Source organism: Glandiceps talaboti, chromosome 23 (genome assembly GCF_964340395.1).
Source record: "Glandiceps talaboti chromosome 23, keGlaTala1.1, whole genome shotgun sequence".
NCBI lineage: Eukaryota > Metazoa > Hemichordata > Enteropneusta > Spengelidae > Glandiceps > Glandiceps talaboti.
The window spans coordinates 9,157,652-9,181,651 of record NC_135571.1 but is presented as its reverse complement, the minus strand read 5'-3'; the positions used below and the strand labels follow the sequence as shown (position 1 = coordinate 9,181,651).

The window sequence follows — 24,000 nt, the reverse complement described above, 5'->3', positions numbered from 1 at the left end:
ACCACAGGTCTCCAGTCATATTCAGGTTCTAGCCAGGAGAAAAGCACGTGAAATTCAGTCAAAATGCAAGGTAGGCATGCTACACCTAACACTTCACTGTTATCATAGTTTAATTTCTTATGTTACTGCAGGTATCCAGCCATATTCAGGTTTTGGCCAAACGTAAGACACGTGACTTAGCCGGTAAGATTAAGGTAGGTTTACTACCTGATGGACTGAAAAAATCAATAAACCTGCAACAAATAGATCAATATGTACCCATATTTTTGATCAGCCACATTAAAAATCAATAACTTTGCAACAAATAGATTTCATGTGTACCCTATATTTGGTCAGCCACATAAAAATCAATAAATTTGCAACAAGGAGATTCATATGTACCATATTTTCAGTCAGCCACATTAAAAATCAATGAATCTTTGTGACAAATACATTAATATGTATCATATTTTTGGTCAGCCACATAAAGATCAAAAAATTTGTGACAAATAGATTCATATGTATCGTATTTTCAGTCAGCCACATGAAAAATCAATAAATTTGTGACAAATAGATTCATATGTATCGTATTTTGGGTCAGCCACATTAAAAACAATAAATTTGCGACAGGATTGTTCAACTAACATATATATATATCCATTTTTCAGCCACTCTGAATTCTATAAACTCATGAAATGATTCAGTGTCTTCCAATTTGTTAGCGACATGAAAATTTCAAACCTGCAATAATTGGTCAATACTGGCCTGTTTTGATCAACCACACACATAAGGTTGTTATATTATGAGTATTATATATTTATAATGAATTGTTCAATATGTACTCTATTGTGACTAGCTACATAAAGCTACAACAAATAGGGCAATATGTATCCATTGAAAATATAAAGTTGAAACACTTTGTTCAAAATGTACCCTTATTTTGGTCAACCACAAACAATATAAAAAAAAACCTGCAACAAATTGTTCAATGTGAACCTTTGTTCTAGTCAACCATATGATAATGTAGTAAATCATGTGTACCTTTATTCAAGACAGCCACATGATAATGTAGTAAATCATGTGTACCTTTATTCAAGACAGCCACATGATAATGTAGTAAATCTGCCACAAATAATATACCATGTGTACAGTTAGCAGTATCAAAACTTCCCTATACACATAAAAACTTGTTTTGGTCTGCCACCGAAAAATATCAATAAAACTACAGGATTGTTAAGTATAAAATTCCTTTTCAGTATCCATGTTACAAAAATGCAGTAAATTATCACTTCAAAGAATGAAACACTCAATATGAAAAGTCGTTTTATTTCATAGCCACCCCCTCCTATAGATACCCCTCCCCCTCCCCCCATTAGCTACCCCATAGCCAAACACTAGGGTAGTTGTCTGATTCATGTATTCCTCTTCCTGCTGTAGCAAAACTTCAAAAGGGGTAACACACATATAAATTGTAGAGACTTATTGAGACCCCATGACAAATTTTGTCGTACATCCACTTTCTAAGTGTTGACTTTTCTTCAAAACAGGAAACTAGTACTTCAATATTGACCATAAAATAGTAATAATATTGTAAAAATATTACTTTATAATGTACTAGTTATGAATATTGTATGAGTAATAATAATATAATCCAATTTAATGTAGGTCAGTCTACTGTGGAATGTAGTCGGCATACCACTGTATGTACAAATAGTAATATTGATAATCTATTAGTAAAATTGAGACATTATTAGTAATGATTGAAATTCAGCCTGGTATGTTTATGAGCGTAACCTGAAATATTGCCAAGTACTTAAATATGTATTTTTGCTACAGTGTTGAAAGCTGTAACAGAGTCATCCAGAACAGAAAATGGTCAACTTTAGGTTTAAGTTCTGTTTCAATAGTTCTTATTACCTGTAACACTAATAATACGGTTAATGTCAAAGTTTTTTAAAATATAAATTTGCAGTCTTTAAGTGTTCAAACACAGTTCGTACAAAAAACAAAGAAGTTAGGGTGAAAAGAAGACCCATGTGATAATGCCGTGCATGGCAGGTTGAATTTCCTATATTTGTGTAGATTACCCACAATGCCCTTTGTATAGATTACCCATAAGGCCCTTTGTATACTCCCATTGTATGTTTAACTTGAAGGACAGTACATATACATAAAATCTTTATGAGCTCCTCAGGTATTTTACAGAGTTTCCATAAAATATGTAGTTCAGGGTATAGAAATGTATGCAACTTTTAACACCCGTTACCAGGGTTCCCAGACCTTAGCAAAAACACACTATGCAGTTTATACAGAAATTTTGTCTTCAAGTAAGTTATGGCTGTTATAGTTAATAAGATATTGGTATAATTGTTAGGCAGTGGCTATACTTAACCCTTTCACCACCAATGGCCTCATGGGATTGTGTGTTGTCCACCAGCCCCCTCACTAACATAATGTGAGAGTGAGTGTGGTGTAATCAAACTGATATAAAAATACTTAGAGTTGCTTATTTTTTAAAAATAAGGTATCATTTGAATGGAAAATAAATTTTCTACATCATAGTAGCAAATACATAAATTCAAATATCACACACATAACCGAAATATGGATTAATGTAATAAAATATTAATAAAACAAGCATAGGTTGTTTATTTATTGACATATCACAAATAAACAAAATATTTATATTACAAACAAAATTCAAATTACCAACATTTATGTTCCTACAAAACTTCTGTATACTGGTTAAATGGTCAAAATCGGCGAAAATTTGTCAGAAAATGTTATTATTAGTCGTAATAAATTTGAACGAAAATAATTAACGGCTCACTAATCCGATTACGACGCAATAGTCAGCCCCACACCGGCAATCAAAGGGACAAAAATATCTGAAGTCGTCGCCCCAATACCTTCTGAAAAATCAGTTTGTGTAATTATATATCATTATTTGACAGAACAACAAAAAATTATCACCAAATTTATCCTCAAAATCAGTAAAAAATGCCCCCAAGTTGGTAGTTTACGAGTCCGAATCGGGACGCCAACGTGACGCTTTTCGCCGACATGTTTACCCACAAAAGCAAATCTGCAGTCGGGACTTTGAAGTTACGTTGCGATAATCTGATGCTTCCATATACTGCATCGAGTTCACGCAGCCATCTCTTTGTATAAAACATCGTATTCATAGTCAAAATTGAGTGGAAATTTCTACGAACAGCACCTTTATTTACATTGCAAACGATGTTAGGGGAGACAGATTTTGCCTCAGCGATGTTGAAATTTGAATTTTACATTGAAAAACTCGCGTAAAAAATCCGATCGGAAAATCGCCCATATCACGAGTAAGTTTCCCTCCACTGACCTCTACACACTGAGCTAATACAAATACAAGTCATTATTGAGCCGTAACAAAAAGAAATAAAACCAAAATAATCCACTATATAGCCCAAAATTACCCCCAGAACGTTAGCATGGGCGTCGGCACGGTCACAAGATTGCGTAAATTTGAACGACATTCAAAAATTCAACCGTAAACTGCCGTCGGCAGCTCACACGGCCTTAGCGGGAATTTGATGCTTACATACAAGTACAATGTGTTCCCATAGCTAAACACTTGTATTCAACGATGTATTTCAAGTCAAATTCTGTCGAAATATCCAAAGATAGTGACATAATTTATATCGTAGGCCATGTTATGAGAGCCGTTAATTACTTCCGCCATGTTGAAATTCGATTTCGTGAGCGAAAAACGCACAAAAAATTACGATCGCTCGTCATTTGGATCGTACTCGAGATACCGTTCACTGTCATGCTTTCAAAATGGCAGTGTAGATAAACAAGGCTAATACGCATGTGTGGAACTAGTTATGGCAGCAATTTTTGCAGCAATAGCTGCCGTTAAACGGCATAACGGCGAGGTAGGTGAATGAACTTTGGCGTTCCCGCAATAGCGGGAATTGGTGGGCGCCCTAGAGCGTTCCCGCAATAGCGGGAATTGGTGGTGAAAGGGTTAAGATGGGTAGGCGGTGGTTGGTATGTGTGAGTGGTAGGTAGTGTCTGTATATGTGATGGGTAGGCAGTAGCTATAAATATGTTAGGCAGGTATTGGCTATGTGTGTGTGGTAGGCAGTGGCTATATACATATATTATGATGGGTAGGCATTGACTATATATACATATATATGATGGTTGGGCAGTGGCTATACATACAGTGTAGACCAAACAAGTGGTTGATCAAAAAGGGGTACCTTCATCCATTCACCGCTATGTAGGCAATTTATGGTAGTGTGATAAAATGTCATGTTGTCTTAACTGTCATGCAGTATGAACTGTTATGCAGACTTCGATGTCATGCAGTTCAAACTGTTATGCAGACTTCGATGTCATGCAGTTCAAACTGTCATGTTGGCTAAACTGTTATGCAGACTTTAACTGTCGTGCAGTCATAGCTGTCATGCAGTTCAAATTGTTATGCAGACTGATGTCATGCAGTTCATACTGGCTAAACTGTTATGCAGACTTTAACTGTCATGCAGTCATAGCTGTCATGTAGTTCAAATTGTTATGCGGACTTTGATGTCATTCAGTTCAAACTGTTATGCTGGTTAAACAAATGCAATCTTAGTTCTCATACATTGCAAACTGTCATGCAAACTAAATTATTATTTTGCTACCCTGTCATGCAATTTTAATTGTCATACAAGTCCAGTTGTAACTTATAATGGCCACACTATCATGAAGGCTAAATTTCACCTTTGCACAGCTGTCATGCGGGATAAGATTCCACCATGGCTTAGCTGTCATGCAAGCTAAGTACTAGTTATATTATATATATAGGCCTGTAGTGTCATGCAGGATAAGCTAGCTGTCATGCAGGATAAGATTCCACCATGGCCTAGCTGTCATGCAAGCTTAGTTAGTACTAGTTATATTATATATATATAGGCCTGTAGTGTCATGCAGGATAAGCTAGCTGTCATGCAGGGCAAGATTTCACCTTGGCCTAGCTGTCATGCAAGCCTAATATTGTGTTGTGTAGGGCTAATGTCATGCAGGTTGTCATGCTTGTCACATCAGTACATCGTAGGCTAAAATGTCAAATAGAAACTATGCTGTAATGCAGCAGGGTAAGCAGTCATGCTGGATCAGTTGTGTAATGCAGGCAGGCGTGTCATGTGCAGTCTTCATTCTATCCATACTGTCATGCAGGCTGTAATGTCATGCAACTTTCACTGCCATGCAGAAACTAGTAAGTCATTTCAGGTAAACTTTAATATAGTCCAACAAGTTTTGTACTTGTAGAATTAGCATAGCAGCCTGTAATGCATGCCTATTACCATGGAAACCATATATACATTATATAAATCTATAATTATATTTACATGCATATTTGTCAATCATAGCAGTATTATGACATTTACCATTACATTAGTAATGTCTTGTGATCAGTTTTCTAATATAATTTATGTATTTTATTGATATGATAAACTTGCTGTATGTGTTGTGTATTAGATCTATGAAATATATGTACTGTGAAATCCTATCATTTCACAGTAGATTCTGTTTCATGTTTCCGGTCTTTCTTTTAACTGAAAACTCAATGACAATACAAAATATTGTTTCGTGTACTGGTTTTGGTTTTCAGATTGGAAATGTCAAGATGCTGAAAGTAACCACAGTATGCATACAGCATTTCCAACCATTACATGTCATATCGTGATTACCTGTTGCAAAATCTTAGAAATTAAATGCAAAAGAAATCTTTCTCAGAGATTATGTTGAAAGTAACTAGAGTGTGCACATAGCATTGCCAACCATTGTCATGTCAGGATAGAAGCCCTAGAATTTGAAATATTGTCTCAGACATGTAAATTTAATCAGAAGAGACAGGGGTAGAGCAAACCTGATTAACTGTGGTTAGAAATGGATTCACTCAAATTGCGCTTATTATGTGATATGATGTAAACATCCACGGACAGATCCCATATCTATGATGTGTGCAGTAGAGACATATAGTGCAAAGTAGACTTCATTGTACACAACCAAGTTACAGCTGAAATGATGTAGGCTTGGTGTTTCACTCATGGGACATTACAGCTAAAATGATGTACATTTTTGTAGGCTTGGTGTTTCACTCATGGGACATTACAGCTAAAATGATGTAGGCTTGGTGTTTCACTCATGGAACATTACAGCTAAAATGATGTAGGCTTGGTGTTTCACTCATGGGACATTACAGCTAGAATGATGTAGGCTTGGTGTTTCACTCATGGGACATTACAGCTAAAATGATGAAGGCTTGGTGTTTCACTCATGGGACATTACGTTTTTGACACAAAGATAGATATATTTCAACTCTAGACTAACAATAACAGAGACACAACAAACTCAAGCAGTATCTTTTGCCCAATCACATTGAACACTGATAAGCATTGCTATTCATTCACAGTGCAGTAAAAACAGGCTTCTAATTACACATGGACTTGATGATTTTGAATTGTTTATTTTCTAACTGATAATCAACATATCAACTTGACTACTTCTACATCCCCGCTGTGCATGCCACCTATGTAATTGTTTCTTTTGCATTAGAAGTTATCTGAGTATGTGTACAAAATATCATGTTACAAGAGTGAAACACCAAGGCAACATCATTTTAGCTGTACTTTATTTTCATGTCTACATTTCGACAACCTGACAGCTACTTTCCTTGGAACAAACTGATGAGGATTGTTCACCACTAGAGGGCAGTGTGGTGATCAGTAATCATAAATTGTTCTGAGGAAGGTAGCAGTCATGTTGCCTAAACATAGACACGAAAAAAAGGTAACTTGGTTGTATATCAGTGAGAAAGGTTTAAACTGAAAAAGCACTTAGGGGAGTCATTAATATTTAATATTCATTACTCAACCATGAATATATTATTTCCGCGGACTTCCATTATTCAATGGCTCACTGCAAAAATACCATATAAAGGCACAAGATCAACTTGATGTTTCTTTGAAATTGCAAATAATCGTAGGTGATGTAAAATCATGACATGATTCTACGGAACCAAAAGTGTTCAAAAATGTGTGGAGTTGCATTCCCCTTTACAGTGACCATGTGCTGACAGGCTGACTCCATTGCGTGCTTTTGATCAGTAATCTCCCACCAGTGCAGTATGACTGTCCATTGCTAGCATTTCATAGCAGATTTAGAATCATTACTTGCATATGTTTGTATCTCACTTTGTTTATCATGATAAAAACTTTAGAAAGCCTGAAGAAGATAGTACTTTGTGTTCCATTCACCCTTGTATCTGTACATACATCCATCTGTATGTCTGACATGCCAAATGCATTCAAACTTGGTACAAAGGTGATATGCCCATTCAGTGCACATGCACATGCTTTACAACCCATAACACCAAAGTAAAGCTTTTCTGTATGTACCACAGTCATTTACAGCATCCATATCAAGTGTAAAAGTGTACTGTTTTATTTAATACATAATAATTCCTACTTCGTAAAAACTGAAAGAATGGCAGCCATATTTTTTGCAAAGTGAACTATTTGTACAAGAGTTCAAGAATAATATTGAATAACATGTGAAGACTTAGAATAACATGTCATGACCTCTATACTATCAAATATGATCTATTTGCTGGTGTCATTATATTTGACCTTGTCTTTCAAAGTCTGATATCAAAATCAGCTAGTTGGGCACAGTGGCTTCTTTGAAATAAATCTAGCAGTCCTGTTTCAGTATTTTGACATTCCAAGAGTTATTGCTGCCAGTTGTAACATCAGTTTAGTAGTTCTTGACCAATACTTTGCAATTTAGAATCACATACTTTGAAATAGTTAGGTATATAAAGTTGGTCTCAGAATCCGACAGTCATAAAGTCGGAGGCACAATGAGAGACTACTTGCATATTGTTCTCCAATCAGAATCTGATTTTGAATATGAATCTGATTTTGAATACGAGACCAAATTAATTATGTGAAATAGTCAGCACTCCCAGTAACTTGAAATCAAACCTTGGCCTAATATGAACTATATTACCTTGAATTGTACAAGTTATGAAGACCATTTCTAATATCAATAATGATTGAATATTACCTATGGAATATTCTATCTAAATTCGTATTAACTTTGAATATTGCCTTTGATCTTCAAAAGCAGGTATTCACTTCAATGTTGCTTTTGAATTACATGACTTTCAGGATCAGGCGACAAAGGACAAGGCCCTACAGAGCATGGCTGCCATGTCATCAGCACAGATAGTTTCAGCCAGTGCTATACACAACAAAGCTGCCGCTGCTGGACTTACAGGAATTGGTCTACCAGGTGCCTCATTGAGGGGTCCATATCCAGGTGCACCCGTGAGTTGCTATTATATACTATGAACATAGATATTTTCGTGATCAAGATCTGTGATCAAGTTTTCGTACATACCGTTACCATGGTAAATCTAAAGGAAAGTGTACGGTTGTTGGTATCCGAGCAGTTAGCGTGTATGCCTCTTGACCACTGCAGTCTGGGTTCGAACCCACTCGGTGCTGACTGGGTCTGATTACAATTTAACCATGTCTGTATGTAAGAAGGGGTGATGCTTGAGTTTCACCCTTCCGAAACCAGGCGGGAGTACTCTGGGTACTCTGGTGCTTTTCAGCACTAGAGCACTGTTCAGTGGGAACAATTCAAAAAATTTCTGAATTTACATGAAGAAAAAAGATGATTCTTTATTATTGTAAGTGTAGGAGTTCTAAATACAAGTAGGGTAACAGTTGACTAGATGTGTGCTAATCTATAGAAAACATTTCAACCACTGTGAATATTTGTCTTTGGCGAAGAATAGTGTGTGTGTGTGTGTGTCACACAACACATTCAATTCACTAACAAACTATACATTGACAACACAGATAAACTAACATTCACATATGTGGATCAAAACAATGGCATATAATACCAGTACATTAATTTAACACCAGTATTATCAAAATACAGAATTGAAATATTCATCACAACAGTGTATGAAATGTGAGATGTAACACATCCAATTCACAAAGTACATGTATACATTGTGAATACAGATAAAATAACCATTAACATAGGTACATCAAAGCAAAACCCATTATATTAATTCAACACAAAATGATATTGTTCATTATAACAGTGTATTGAAAGGTGTAACAACACACATTTAAATCACAAACTATCACCACAGCTAAAATAACTATTAAAACAACATATGTACATTAAAATTAGGTAAGTAGGTCTATTTATTCTGTATTCAGAAGCCATCTGCCCAAAGATACAGGAGATAATTATTACAATAAAGCACTACTATAAAGGCAATGAAACTGTTACATAACACTGGTAACTTCTTTTTCTAGTTTCATGTACATTAAAACAAAGACATATAAAACACTATAACTGTATTGTCCATTTACGGAAATTTTCCTTTCGCTTCACCAAAATATAAAAGGCACATTAAAATACATATACACACTAAAATATTTACAGTAACACAAACACAGTTTCAAACTTCCAATAAAATACATATACACACTAAAATAATTACAGTAACACAAACACAGTTACAATCTTACAATAATATATATATACACACTAAAATATTTACAGTAACACAAACACAGTTACAGTCTTCCAATAAAAGTATTCTTTGAATTCAGTGTAGATCTTTAAAACAAAAATTGTCAGAAGCTTAAAATCACAGGTCTGAGTTCAGTATGGTATCTATGTGTAGTTTAAATCAATTGGATTGTGATAATACAAAATATGCATCATAAGAAAGTTTTAAACGTATAACACCACACATCTGAGTCACTAATTTGCATCATAATAATCCAGCCATCCTATGTTGGAAGTGTACTTAATCAAGACAAGTATAGCAAACTAATCAAACTTTAAAGTGATGTGTCTACAAGGTTTTATACTTCTTTATTTTTAAAATCAATTTGGAACTAAATTATACCAATGTAACAGGTTTAACTTTTTTCGTTGTCTTATTGTAATTAAAGGCACCTACATTCACAAGCTGACAACACAGCTAAAATAACTATGAACACAACATGTGTACAGTAAAACAAACACAACACCACTCTTGTCAAAATATAAAATTTTGTTATTTATCATAACACCATGTTAAACGTGTAACAACACATTTCATTTATAGACTACAGATAATTACCACGGTAGACTGGCTGGCAACAGTCCCTTGGGAAATTTAAAAAAATAGATATATTTTCTCATAATCTTCAAATGTTTTGAATTTGTTACTCAATTCAAATTTTATGAAATGAAATGTGGTTAATTTTTTTCACCCAGTAAATGGTAGTCTCCCAAAGCATAGTGACTTAACAATCATGTGAGGTCGCTATTTTACACAAAAGAATACCATTGTGTTACAAAAAAATTCTCAAATAAAGAGTGAAAATTTTTTTTGAGACTTGAGCAAGACTAATACGCCACAGCTGAAATAATTATTAACACAATGTATATACCGCAAACAAATACACACATACATCTGTACATGCATGCATGCACGCAAGCACATACATACATACATACATACGCACATGCACATACATATACACATATGTATACATACATACATACATACATACATACATACATACATACATACATACATACATACATACATACATACATACATACATACATATCAATTTCACACGACTTAAAATTGTCACAATACAAAATTTCACTACTTCTCACAATCTATCAATGTCATGTAACAAAAAAAAACTATTCAATACAACCTTCAGCTCTGTCATAGAAGAAAACCAGTCAGCAGTTGAAACCATTGTTATCACAGACAACACATCAATGAAACCAGACTTATGACTGGCATCAAAATGACATAATAGTAATACACACGATAGAAACTACTTTATTATTTATCTTGTATTAATATACTGAAAAATTGTACAGTTTTCATTATTATAGATGAAAATATACCCTCATAGTTTGCAGTATGTTGACAGTTTGTAATAATAGCTATAATATATGTCTACCTGTACAAATATTAAAAGTTGTACAATAGTGTCATGGTACTGTTGTGTTAGCTGTGTGTTTATAGATGTTATTCCCCAATATTTTTCTTCAGCGATGAGTCGTGACGAAACCCTTAGGTCACGAGTACTTTCTGGCTGAATGAAGAACAATATTGGAGAATAATATAATTATACCAGCACCAGTAATATCAAAGACAGATCAGGGAAAGTAATGGCAATTGAATGATTTGACTGTTATTTCGAACATAGCAAAATCAGTGACGTCTAGTAGACGTATGTTGGTGTGACATAGGATATAAATTCCATATTTTTGGCTGATGCATGGTATAATTTACAATGTTACCATTTTGAGGGTCTCTTGGAGTTAGAATTATACCAAATTGAAAGTTATCTATGTAAGATTTAACAATGCTGTTGAAGGTACTCTCCCACCAGTCCTTGGGTGCATCGCTAGCTGTTTTGTATGAATAATAGTACCAGAATATCCTTGTACTGTGGGCCCTCATCGACTACATAGGGTTAATGATTTGTTGACATGTTACCACGGCGCCATGTTATTGCGATGGCCCAGTCGATGAGGGCCCACAGTACAATTATGCAGTAGATATCGGTACATACAACACAGCCCTTTTAGCGATGCAATGCTCAGAGGATTATGAGAGAGTCTAAGTTGAAGGATATTACATATGTTTATTGCAGAAGATTGTACAATAACTTAACTTGTCAAATATGTTGTAAAAACTGAATAAATACACTTTTATTTAGATAGTTACCATGGTAATGATATGTATGGAAAATTGGTATTGGTAAAGAATTTGTTGTAACTTCCATGCGTGAAATGAGTCAATTGTTTGACATCTGTGTTGTATATTGTTTATTTTTCTCACCACTAGATCTGGAACCCTACTGCCCTAGCTCAACCTGGTGCAACACAGGAGTAAGTATACATACATATTAACTTATTGGATATTATCAACGTCAACAACTCACCTGGGTTGTTCACCTCAAATTGTCATGGTAACTCTATAATTGCTAATTGGGTAGATTTTACCTACTTACCACCCTTAACAAAAACACTGGTAGGAAGAACCCTGGTAAAATGACTAGGGAGCGCTGGGTAGTTTTTACCTACTTACTACCCTAATACAATGCTGCGGGTAGTCACAATGAAATGTTATATCAAATACTTATTTTGCAATGTTTATTTCTCTCTTCCAGCATCAAACCTTTCCCAACAGGCCAACCATATCCCGTTACCACAGCAGCACCCGGAGAGTTTGGCGGGTCAGCACCAGGAGGTCCTAGTGCAGCGTGGGAAGGCAGATCTATTGGTACATCTACACTGAGACTGGTTGAATTCTCTGCTTACCTTGAACAACAAAGAGACCCTGATTCCTACAATAACAACAAACATCTATTTGTACACATTGGTGCCAACATATCGTTTTCAGACCCACTCCTAGAAGCAGTTGATATCAGACAAATCTACGATAAATTTCCAGAAAAGAAAGGCGGTTTGAAAGACCTCTACGATAAAGGACCTCAAAATAGTTTTTTCCTTGTCAAATTTTGGGTAAGTTAAGCATGAGAAGAAAATTAAAAATTATAATGTAAGGCAAAAAAAAAAAGAATTATTTCTGTGTGTATGTGGGGCAGATGTCATTTGCTTGTTCATGATTGGCTCTGCAGTTGTCTTCACTGAAGTGGGGAGGGTTATTTTTGCAGACTGCATGGGCTGGACAAACACACAAAAAAAGACCGACGTGAGGGTATTTAAGTGATGCACACGATGGCCGGAAACAATCCTTTTTTTCACCTAATGAAATATAATAATATTACTGTCTTTATTTCCAAATATTAATTGTAAAATTGATATGACAATTTGATATTATTTTTATTTGTAGGCTGACTTAAACACAAATCTTTCAGATGAACCTGGTGCCTTTTATGGAGTTAACAGTCAGTAAGTTACCATGGTTACTACTACCATTGAGTAGTACTGTAAAAGTGTGTATTTGTTATTTTGCATTTCATTTAATCATTTTTGTTCTCATTTTACATAAATGATTTTACTTTGAATAGTCAAATTGAAACTTGGAGGAATTTTCAGTGTGGGAAAATACATTAGAGTGCCAACAAAACAACTATATTTTCTCACAACATACTGGCTTTGTATTCATAGTACTACTACATACTGATTTGAAATTGGCTGCTGTTTGATGCAATTTTCAATTTTGGCCAATTAAATTAGAAAGGGCGGTTCAATTCTGAAGCCTAACTAAAAGAATTTAGGTGTTTTATCCTACATTGAGTTATTGAACCTCTCTCATTATAATGTTTTTGTAGACTTTAAGATATGTCCTGTCTCCACTGGTGGCCTTGCTCTAGAAAAAAGGGGTTTGTTGATTTGTGAGGGCACCCCTTACATACCACAAAGAGTAATATTTCCGGTACAAAGCAGTATGTTTTATTCAACTCACACCATCTTTTTGTCTTCTGTAGGTATGAAAGTTCAGAGAACATGACAATTTCATGTTCAACAAAAGTTTGTTCATTTGGAAAACAAGTAGTAGAAAAAGTTGAGGTAAGAAAGCCACTTTCCTGTGTTTTTGAGTAAGACCTAAAAAAATTGTTTGGTTCCGGTTACCTGACCCCACTGCCCTAAACATTTTTAGTACGTATTCATTAATAATAAAATCACAAAAATTGTGTGAAGTCTCACGCCAGAAAGAGTGGATGCGAAAAATTACATCAACTTAAAAAGACAATATAAAACTCTTCTTCCAATCTATGACTGTACATCTGATGAGAAGAAACTGTTAACAGAGAGACCATATGGAAAACAATGGAAAACGTAAACTACCTGAACTAGACACTCGCACATGAAAATTTTTTTAAAAATTAAAATAAAAAATCAACCTACCACATCTATTCTAAAATTGAATGTAATCGGAACCATACACATTTTTTTAGGCCTTCCATATTGTATTTTATACACAAAAGGTATAACTTCAGTCCAATAGTAATATTTTGAACACTAGAGGGCGCCATTTAGTGGGCTTCAGTGCTAGCTATAACTTGCTGTATGAAATTGATATGCTATTCCAGGAACATCTTCAAACGTTTCACCAGTTGCGAACTAGTAAGAACTTAGTTTCAAAAATGTGATGTTGAGGATTTAACTGTAAGAGGGTCATGAAAGTAGTACATTCTAGGAGAGATTGTAGCATGGACACCAGAGGGCGCCATTCAGTTGGAGCTTGTGTTATCACTTCATGTTGCCATGCATGAAAATATGGCATTAGTCCTCAAATGCTAAACACACTTTAAACCTAGATAATTTAGTCTGCAGCTGGTTCTCAAAGACTTAATTTTACTAATAATTACCAGACTGGTACATTATTTTCATGTTCAAGAATGCATTTTAGTTGCTACTTAATTTTACCAGACTGGTACATCGTTTTCATGTACAAGAAAGAAAGCACTTTATTCACTACTTATTTTTGCGTTCTCGTTTTCTAGCAAAAAAAAAGTGAAAATAAATGTTTAGTAAAAATTTTCAGGTTTACAGTGCATTTCCCACCAAAGGATCATAATATACAAACAACACTCCAGATAATAGTTTAAATATATTTCATGAAAAGTTTATTTTCCATAGGCTAATATGACATTACATAGTTGAAGTAAAAACAATAGCAGGTTGTACATTCAATTTAAGAAATTTATTATATTTAATAATTATCTTTAAAAATAGATATAAAATAGGATCTTCAACTTGATTTCTAAAAAAATGTATTTCCCATATTGTAACTAATATTCTTCACTTGTCCTTAGAATGTCATGAAATCTGTAGACATGCACATTTTGGATTGAAATTAATGTTATATTTTTGCCTTCACAGACGGAATACGCCAGGTTTGAGAATGGTCGTTTTGTCTACCGAATCCACCGATCACCCATGTGTGAATATATGATAAATTTTGTACACAAGTTAAAACATCTGCCAGAGAAGTATATGATGAACAGTGTTTTGGAGAACTTCACAATTTTACAGGCAAGTTACAACCCATAACACCAAAGTAAAGTGTTTTGTGTATGTACTACAATCATTTATAGCATTCATATCAAGTGTGTAAAAGTATACTGTTTCATTTGCTAATTGACCACATTAGAAAAGGCCACATGCTAGGCTTGAAAATAAACCCATTCAAATAGTATATTTTTATGCTATAAATGAGTGCAGCACCAAGAGGTTCTGTATTTACTACTGAGGTGCTGAGAAGTACTGGGTTTTTACTGTATGATTGCCACACTTGTGATTTCATTTTGGGGAGGGAGGAGTTTTGGGCATAACAAATGAAGTTCATATATTGAGCTTGTGTGACATTTACCAATTGTCCCTCAGTTCTAATAGATTACTGAGAAGCATACAGAAATAAGAATCAGTCCCAGTAGCTCAACACGTCCAATATATGTACAAATTCTAACAAAGAACAGATTTTTTCAGACTCTGGAGCTTGTTCTCTTTCATACATCCCTCGTCACATTTCCTTATACAACTGTTCTATTTACAAAAAATTAAACTCAATATACATTATCAAACCACAATTAACATTTTAAAAAATATGGTTGGTTACTTTATTCAAGTAACACCTATAGATTGCTCGCAAGGCACTTTTCTTTGGAATGTCATGAAATTTTCCTTCAAACATACATGTAGGCTGTGGCGGGGCAACCTCATACATTAGTTAGCATTTTGTACACAACTTTAAACATTTACCAGAGGTTTGACTTTCTATAAATGTTATCACATTGTGACTCTCACCATCACCATGACTACAGGTTAGTGTGATGTTATTCACCCATTTCTCTACTTACTTATTGTTGTTTATTTTCTCTATCAGGTCGTCACAAACAGAGAAACACAGGAGACGTTATTATGTATAGCCTATGTGTTTGAAGTGTCAACAAGTGAACACGGGGCTCAACACCACATCTATAGACTAGTGAAAGATTAATACAGTAGATAAAAGACTTTGTAATATAAACGCCGATGTAGACCAGAACATTGTCAAGTTAGTTAAAAGTCCATGTTTTCAAAGATTTGATACACATCTCACTCTCCACAATAGTGCCAAAAAAACATTGCTGTTTTTTTTAGGAAGGTCATATCTGCCTATACATTTGAATAGGAGACTTTTCTCCACTGATGTGACGATATATCCCGTGTCAGAGTACACATTTGATCTAAACATAAACATCAAGTTAAGTGTGCTAAATAGACTCCCTTACTTTATGAAATTGATAAAGTTAAGGATACCTATATATCATGTCACTGAACTGTAATCTGAAGTAAAATTATATACTCCTGTCACACAATTCTGTTATTTATATGTTGATCATGAGTAAAACGAGTGCCAAATTTCTGTCATATAATCATGATTAAGTTGAGAGTACTGATAAATCTAGATTTGCCGCAAAGCGACTTTAATAATACAGTAAATTTTCCTAGTTACTAGAAGTGTGGCTAAGTTAGGGGCGCCATTGGCCGTTCACTTCCTGTCTGTAACTACTAATAATACAACTCTGTCTTTCCAAATTTGATGAAATTTAGAAGTACATGTAGTAAAATAGGAAGTCAGTGAGATGAAAGTATTAAGTATTTTGTGTAAGATAAACAAGATTGTTACAAACACTGTCTATCCAAAGGCTCAGGAATTGCATGTGTTTTGAAAGAATTTCAAAAGTCTGGTGCTTTAGCATTTAATATCATAGTAAGTGGTGCAAAGCATTCTGGGACAGGAAGTGAGTGTATCAAATCTTTGGAAACAAAAGGTGAAAGGTCACCTTGATCTCAACCAATCAGCATTTAGTAATGTGCCAACACAAAGAATGCCTTATCATCTCGTCTCTGATTACAAGGACGGCTACATACAGATCTATTTTCTCTACAGAGCAGTCGTGTATTTTGGAAGCAATAGCTGACGAAAATTGTAGAATTTAAACGATAAAAACATGAAAATTCGACATCAAATTTTGTACAACCATTGTAGATCAGTTGTTACAACTGGTAGAGTTTGACAAACACTTTACACATAGATGGAAATATTATGTACTTTTTTCAAGTTTGATATATTTGGTTTTTCCTTTTTTGTTGTTTTTATTTGATAGGTATTGTATCCCTTTCTAACGAGTATGGGTACTGTGTTCATATTTAGTCAGGTTTTTTTATGCATTACTTATTGTGTATTTTTTAACAACGCTTTGGCAAAGACACTTAAAAAACAGTCAGCATTAACTATTGCTAATCATTGAACAAAACCTGATGTCATGATTATTTATAGATGTAGTTTTCATGACTGAAATGCCGCATTTTTCAAATCGCAGTAGTCAGTAGCCTTGTTCACATTACAAATCCTATCTCTAGACATTTTTTTGGCAAAGCATGGAACAGAAACAATACAATTTTGAACACTAGGACATGAGCTTCCGTCAAGTTCACACATCAGCAATAAGTTGTTCTGCGTACACAGTAAAAGTCAGTTTATGATGATGTGAACAGAGCTATAAATGCCTTAAGATTGAACAGGTGCAGTTATTTTTTGGACTTCACATTGTTCCTATCTCTCTGGGGCGTGCCAAACATAAGTTATTTTGTAATGCTGTGAACTTGGCTATTGATGTTAAAGTCATTAGTGTTTCCACATTACCTTTTACACCAACCAGCTGCCTTGTTACTTCACATTGGCAATACTTGCATCAAACACACACAGTTGCTAGGGAGGACGCTATTTCTAGCTTCAATTTGAACAGATTTACCTGGATCTCATCTGACCTTAATTTGTAATGAAACACTAACTATAGTAACCTTTGACCTTTTGTCTGAATTTTAGTCAAAACAGGCAGAAATTGCTGTGAAAATTTGAAAATAAATTTTGGAAGGAAAAGTGAAAAGATTTTTTACATAAATTACCAAAAAACATAAATTAAAATCACTTTTAAAATTTCAAAGGTCATTCTATGGGGCACAAACGTTGTATAATATATATTCTGGTATTTTTATACTGTAATTCTTTGGGTGTATAATTGGTCGTATTCTCTTCAGTAACAGCACTTTCCCGCCAAAAGTTTTGAACAAAAGTTGTAGTTTTAGTGTAACTTTTTGTCTCAATGCAATTTTATTTTGAAGTGAAATCGTAGCTTTCAAATGAAGTGATGTCACAAATTTGATGAAAAAAGTGATAAATTTTGCCGAAACAATACAAGTTGATTTCCTTTTTTGATCACCAATCTGTAGGTGCAGAAGTTAAAATCTCAAATTTGACCAATCAAGGGTTGTAATAGTCACATGGAACTTAACAGGTTTTCATGGTTTCAATTTTAGATGATGTGCAAGCTAGAAACTTATGATAGCCTTTTGCTCAAAGTATATTGTAGTGAATGAGCTTTTGAAAGTGATGACCTAATAACTCTTGACAGTGTTTCCAATCCGATTATGAACTACGGCAACATATAGATATTACCAAAGTAAGTGTCTTTGTACAGAATTTAGTAGGTTCTGATCATTACAAGTAACAATTTTGCCTCACTTACAGTTATCCAAGGTTTGTTGACTAATACATCACATGATGATATCTACCAATAGAAGACGGTTCATTTGCAACAAAAAACGTTTTTTTTTTTTGAATAGGCAATGTTGTGACTACTATAGCTAAATCTACATGAATATGTTGCAGTACTTTGTCATTCATACTTCAATTGAAAACACTAAGGTATTTTGAAAAGTAGTCCTAGATGAAACTAGTCCCCACTAAAGTGCAAAATGTATTTTGATATTTTTCTAATTCCTCTGGTACATTACTGAATCACTTAGTTGAACAACAAAAGTAGCTATTCATGTCAGGTGATGTGAAGCGTTTTATAAGGTTCATTCTGATTGGTTAGAATTAGAAAACATTCAGGAAACAAGTGCATCTATTGGTTGTGTGTTTTCCAATCAGTGGCAACCTTATAATAGCTTGACATTGCCTCTTTCATGTACGACTGGGATAACTAAGAAAACCTGTCAAGTTCCAAACTTTTACCCCTTCTAATAAGTTGATGTAGAACTCATGCTGTGTGCAATATTTGGCAATGTTAGACATAAATTTTGTATTTAAACTTTTCTATGAAACTACCTATAGGTTGTAATCATGTGAAGTTATTACACTGGATATGAATATATGACATGTTACACATACTTGAATAGGTGTATTCTTCCCAAACAAGATAATGCTGATACACTTCCCTGATGCATCACTTCAAGAGCGCCCTCTAGAGAGAATTTGAATTTCTAAAGTGAAGATACAAGGTAAAATCTGAATACAGAGAATACAAACATGCACTAGCTGTAACTGGGTATTATTTTTCAGTCAACAATATTCACTGAAAATAGTTAAAATGCTAACAATTAGACATTGTATATGTCAATTAGAGTTGAAATCATGATTTGTTGGGGTGATGATTTTTGGGTACAGACCTGCTACACAAATATGTTTATCAACTGATATTTCAATATTGTTTACGGTATAGGATATTATGAGTAAGTCATTGTATCTAGTATTCTACAAAACAGTTTTAAAACCCAGTCCAGTTCAGCTGGTACATGTTTAAGATGTGAACATGTTACATATTTTACCCAGTGTAACAACATTACCATGGATATTGATTACCATGGATACAGCCTTACTTGTTCCCTGCAAATGAATCTTTCAGTCAAGTTCAATGAACACAAATGAAGTTTTGACAAGGTTAGTGCTAAAAACAACTAAGATCTCTTATTTAACTTGACTTGTAGCAATACATATCTAAACTAATCACTTTTGCCAATGACGAATGTACTTTTAAAAATTGCGCACCCTTTGATAAAAAAAAAACCACCTAGATTAGTTTCACAACATAATTTAAAGAAACAATGGAGACTTACAATAATCAAGTGCCTGTATATAAAAATCCATCCATCCACTTTTTTACCACAGTGAACAACTAAGCCATTGAAAGAATATTACCTTTTTTTAAAATTGCAGAGAAAGCCATATAAACAGAAATACAAAAGGGTGATTCAGGGAAAGCTAGATGATGTCAACCATTTGTAATGTATATTTCTAAGACGGCTACAATCCAACCAGATAATATATTGTAACTTCACCTTCATCTCACTCACTCAAGGTGCCTTTTTAGGTGCATGTTAACTGACGTTGACTCTAGGTATCTGGGTTGATGTGTATTCACTCACCTAAGGTGTCTAGTTTGGATTTTTAGTTTATTACACTATTTTATCATGGCTTCCTACTTGAAAAATCATTGTGAAACAACATATACCAGGCCTTGATTGTAACTCAATACATTGCAATTGATTAATGGTGTATAAAAATGTTTGTTCTTGTATGTACAGTGACAAACTTTTTACACATCTTTTAGCTTTGTGCAAAGTGTTGAGTTACAAACACAGACTTGGTCTATGTTATTTCACTTCAAGTAGGAAGCCGTGATAAAATTGTTTTATAAATTAAAGAAACAAAATAAATACCAATCCTCATCCATATGGCCACTTCAATGTCAGTAGGCCTATGTATGGTTTCCACACTCTTCAAAAGTCATCACCTAAGGTGCCATTGGAGTTCTTGTCAGCTAAGTTAAGGTGTGTGTACATTCACCTAAGGTACCATTGACTCACTTAAGGTGCCTCTCTAGGTGTGTATTTGCACACTTAAAGGGCTTTAATACAAGTTTGTTCAAATATGTATATGTAAGCAGATGATAGGCAGCTTACAGCAATTCTGCAACAATAAACATTCAAATACTGAAACTTGCTTCTATTTTTTGCCTAATTTCTTATAAAGAGTGACATACAGTGAAGATTGTTATCTTGTCTGGCGTGTGTGTATGTAATACTATGTGGTTTACATGTATAACCCTTGATATACCCCAAAATAAACACAACTTACGACTAGTTACAGTAAAGGCCCCAATGTCCATACAGTCTATAGCAGTTGTGGAGTCATGGTGATTGAATGGTAAGGTTGGAATCTGCAGGTTTGAACCTTAAGACTGGAGTCCTTTAACACTATTTGAATCCTGATTGTGCCCCTGTTGTATTTAACCTAGCTGTATAATTACTGACGTGGTAGATAGAGTTAAGGTTGCAAAGTGAAATCCTCTGGAAATATGTATGATTACCTCCACATTGCAACCTCTACTGTCCTACAAGGTCTCCAAGTCTTGGTACCTGCAATAGCACTTTATCTCATGTTAGAGTCTCAAAATAGAACAAGAAGGTTAACTTATTCAGACGTGCACCTATAGTTTACTATAGTAATTAATATAGGCACACGTCAGAATGAGTAAACGTTCTTGTTCTATTTTATGCATAAATGCATGTGAAGTGGAAGTTATGGCGTTGACCAATGTTCATTATTTATGACATGCCTAGGCAGTAATATACCATTTCAGGTACCAAGAATTATACAGCTGGGTTGAATTGAACATATATCTATGTAATGATTACACATTCACATTCTCCTTAAAGTATATGGCACTGTACAATATCTTACCCACAACTCTCTCTGATTGGTATGCTTGGAGGTTCCTTATTTTATAACTTTTTCAATAATCCATACTTTTCAACATTTTAAGCATAGAAATTAAGTTTAATTAATATGTAGCAAAAGAACGTTTAGGAATAAAAAATAAAGTTCTAAATTTTGTATAAAAATGAACTAACAACTAAATTAAGCATGTGCTGTGAATAAAACACTTTTCACTGTCAAAGTGTCAATAACTTTAGTAGTCAGTGTGTATGATGAGTTTTAGTATGTAAATTTCTTTTGTCATACCTATTCAAATAAATCTATATCTTTGGCAAAGTCATAACAGGTGCATATATTTTCCTTAGTTTCGTCGAAAATATTCTTCATGTCTTTCAAGAAAATCTGCTGACAAATTCCTAAAATTGATACTCCTTCTACAATAAATCACTGATACCAGAACCGATGAAAATGGGTATTCAGAAACTCATCGTGGCAATTCTACGCTTGCCAAATGGAAAAAATGTTTTTACAAAACCCTATACACTGGTGAGATTTGTCTGACTTCAAGGAGATGATGTCCAACACTACAAATCAGAGAGAGTTGTGGGTAAAATCTTGTACAGTGTATGAAATGACAAAATATCTTGAACTAAACACCAAAAAAGTAGTCATATACCTAGTCTGTAAGGTATGCTGTGACGGGGCACCCTCACACACCAGTTACCTTAAAAGCTGGGGTTTACCAGTGTACAGTCACTTCCCAATTATTAAATGATGTTTCAATGACTAGCTACGGACACATCAAACTTGAACTAAAGGTATGGCCACCCTATTGGTGACCAGTCAATGTACAGTTTACCAATAGTTTCTACTTCAAGTTTCACTGACTGACTAAGAATACATCAAACTTTAACTAAAGGTGTGGCCACCCTATCGGTGACCAGTGAGTGTAGAGTTAGTTTCTACTTCAAGTTTCACTGACTGACTAAGAACACATCAAACTTTAACTAAAGGTGTGGCCACCCTATCGGTGACCAGTGAGTGTACAGTTAGTTTCTACTTCAAGTTTCAATGACTGACTAGGGACACACCAATTTGAATTGTTGACATGGCAACCCTATCATTGACCAGTTTGTGTACAGTTAGTTTCTACTTCAAGTTTACTTAACTGTGACTAGGGACACATCAATTTGAATTTAAGATGTGGCAACCCTATCCATGACCAGTTACTGTACAGTTAGTTTCTACTTCAAGTTTACTTAACTGTGACTAGGGACACATCAATTTGAATTTAAGATGTGGCAACCCTATCCATGACCAGTTACTGTACAGTTAGTTTCTACTTCAAGTTTACTTAACTGTTACTAGGGACACATCAATTTGAATTTAAGATGTGGCAACCCTATCCATGACCAGTCAGTGTACAGTTAGTTTCTACTTCAAGTTTACTTAACTGTTACTTGGGACATATCAATTTGAACTTAAGATGTGGCAACCCTATCATTGACCAGTCAGTGTACAGTTAGTTTCTACTTCAAGTTTACTTAACTGTTACTAGGGACACATCAATTTGAATTTAAGATGTGGCAACCCTATCATTAACCAGTCAGTGTACAGTTAGTTTCTACCCTTTCAGTGACCAGTCAGTGTACAGTTAGTTTCTACTTCAAGTTTCAATGGCTGACTAGAGACACATCAATGCGGACTTAACATGTGGCAACTCTATTGTTGCCCAGTTAGTGTAGTATGTACAGTTAGTTTCTACAACTGTTACTCGGTACACATCAAACTTGAACTAAAGATGTGGCCACCCTATAGTTGTATACTTTCTGAAATATTTTCAGCTGAAAAACACTGGTGTCCTAAGAATTGTCTGTCAATCAAAGTGACAAGGTATAGACAGTAACATTGGCACCAGAATATTTTATCATTCCCATCTAAGGAACAGACAGTTGTTTATGTGTTGTCACATTTCTTAAAGAATCAGCCCTTTCCAATATCAGATACATATACATCTGTATCCTTACCAATATTCTGGCAGCTTCATTTTATGCTCTCGAAATCCTCATATGCCGTAACTTCTGTGACCTTTCTTTTGAGTAGATCCTCACTCTTGTCAAATGTCCTTGGTAAATCCGGCTGTTCCTTTGATTCTTCTCGTTCCTTTGAAGCTGATGATATATAATATATAAAACACAAACATTTAATTGTGAAAATTCTATCACGTTTAATTTTGTAACAAACATGTTCTAATAATACTAATTTGACTAAAATGTCTTATCAAATTTTTACAAAACTCTTCTGATTTACACATAATGTAGTGTACTAAGTTTTAAAGCCTGAATCCTTTTATCTTTGATATATGACAGATAGATAGATCCCATGTAATAGTCTTAATTCAGGTATCT

The 24,000-nt window shown here is 34.5% G+C and overlaps 1 protein-coding gene across 4 annotated transcripts in view; it reads left to right on the top strand.

Annotated features, from left to right (window-relative positions):
* Positions 1–20,863, top strand: part of LOC144453077 (transcriptional enhancer factor TEF-1-like) — a 56,036-nt gene extending 35,173 nt beyond the window's left edge. The window contains exons 5-12 of one of the 4 annotated variants that reach the window (XM_078144353.1): positions 132–194; positions 8,187–8,345; positions 11,918–11,961; positions 12,243–12,597; positions 12,929–12,987; positions 13,527–13,608; positions 14,926–15,078; positions 15,929–20,863. In XM_078144353.1, coding sequence (XP_078000479.1) covers positions 132–194; positions 8,187–8,345; positions 11,918–11,961; positions 12,243–12,597; positions 12,929–12,987; positions 13,527–13,608; positions 14,926–15,078; positions 15,929–16,042 — 1,029 coding nt within the window. In that variant the 3' untranslated portion in view covers positions 16,043–20,863. Of the gene's footprint in view, positions 1–7; positions 72–131; positions 196–8,178; positions 8,346–11,917; positions 11,962–12,242; positions 12,598–12,928; positions 12,988–13,526; positions 13,609–14,925; positions 15,079–15,928 lie in introns of all 4 variants that reach the window. The other 3 variants (XM_078144350.1, XM_078144352.1, XM_078144349.1) reach the window with 3 other exon arrangements.
* The last annotated feature ends 3,137 nt before the right edge of the window (positions 20,864–24,000 follow it).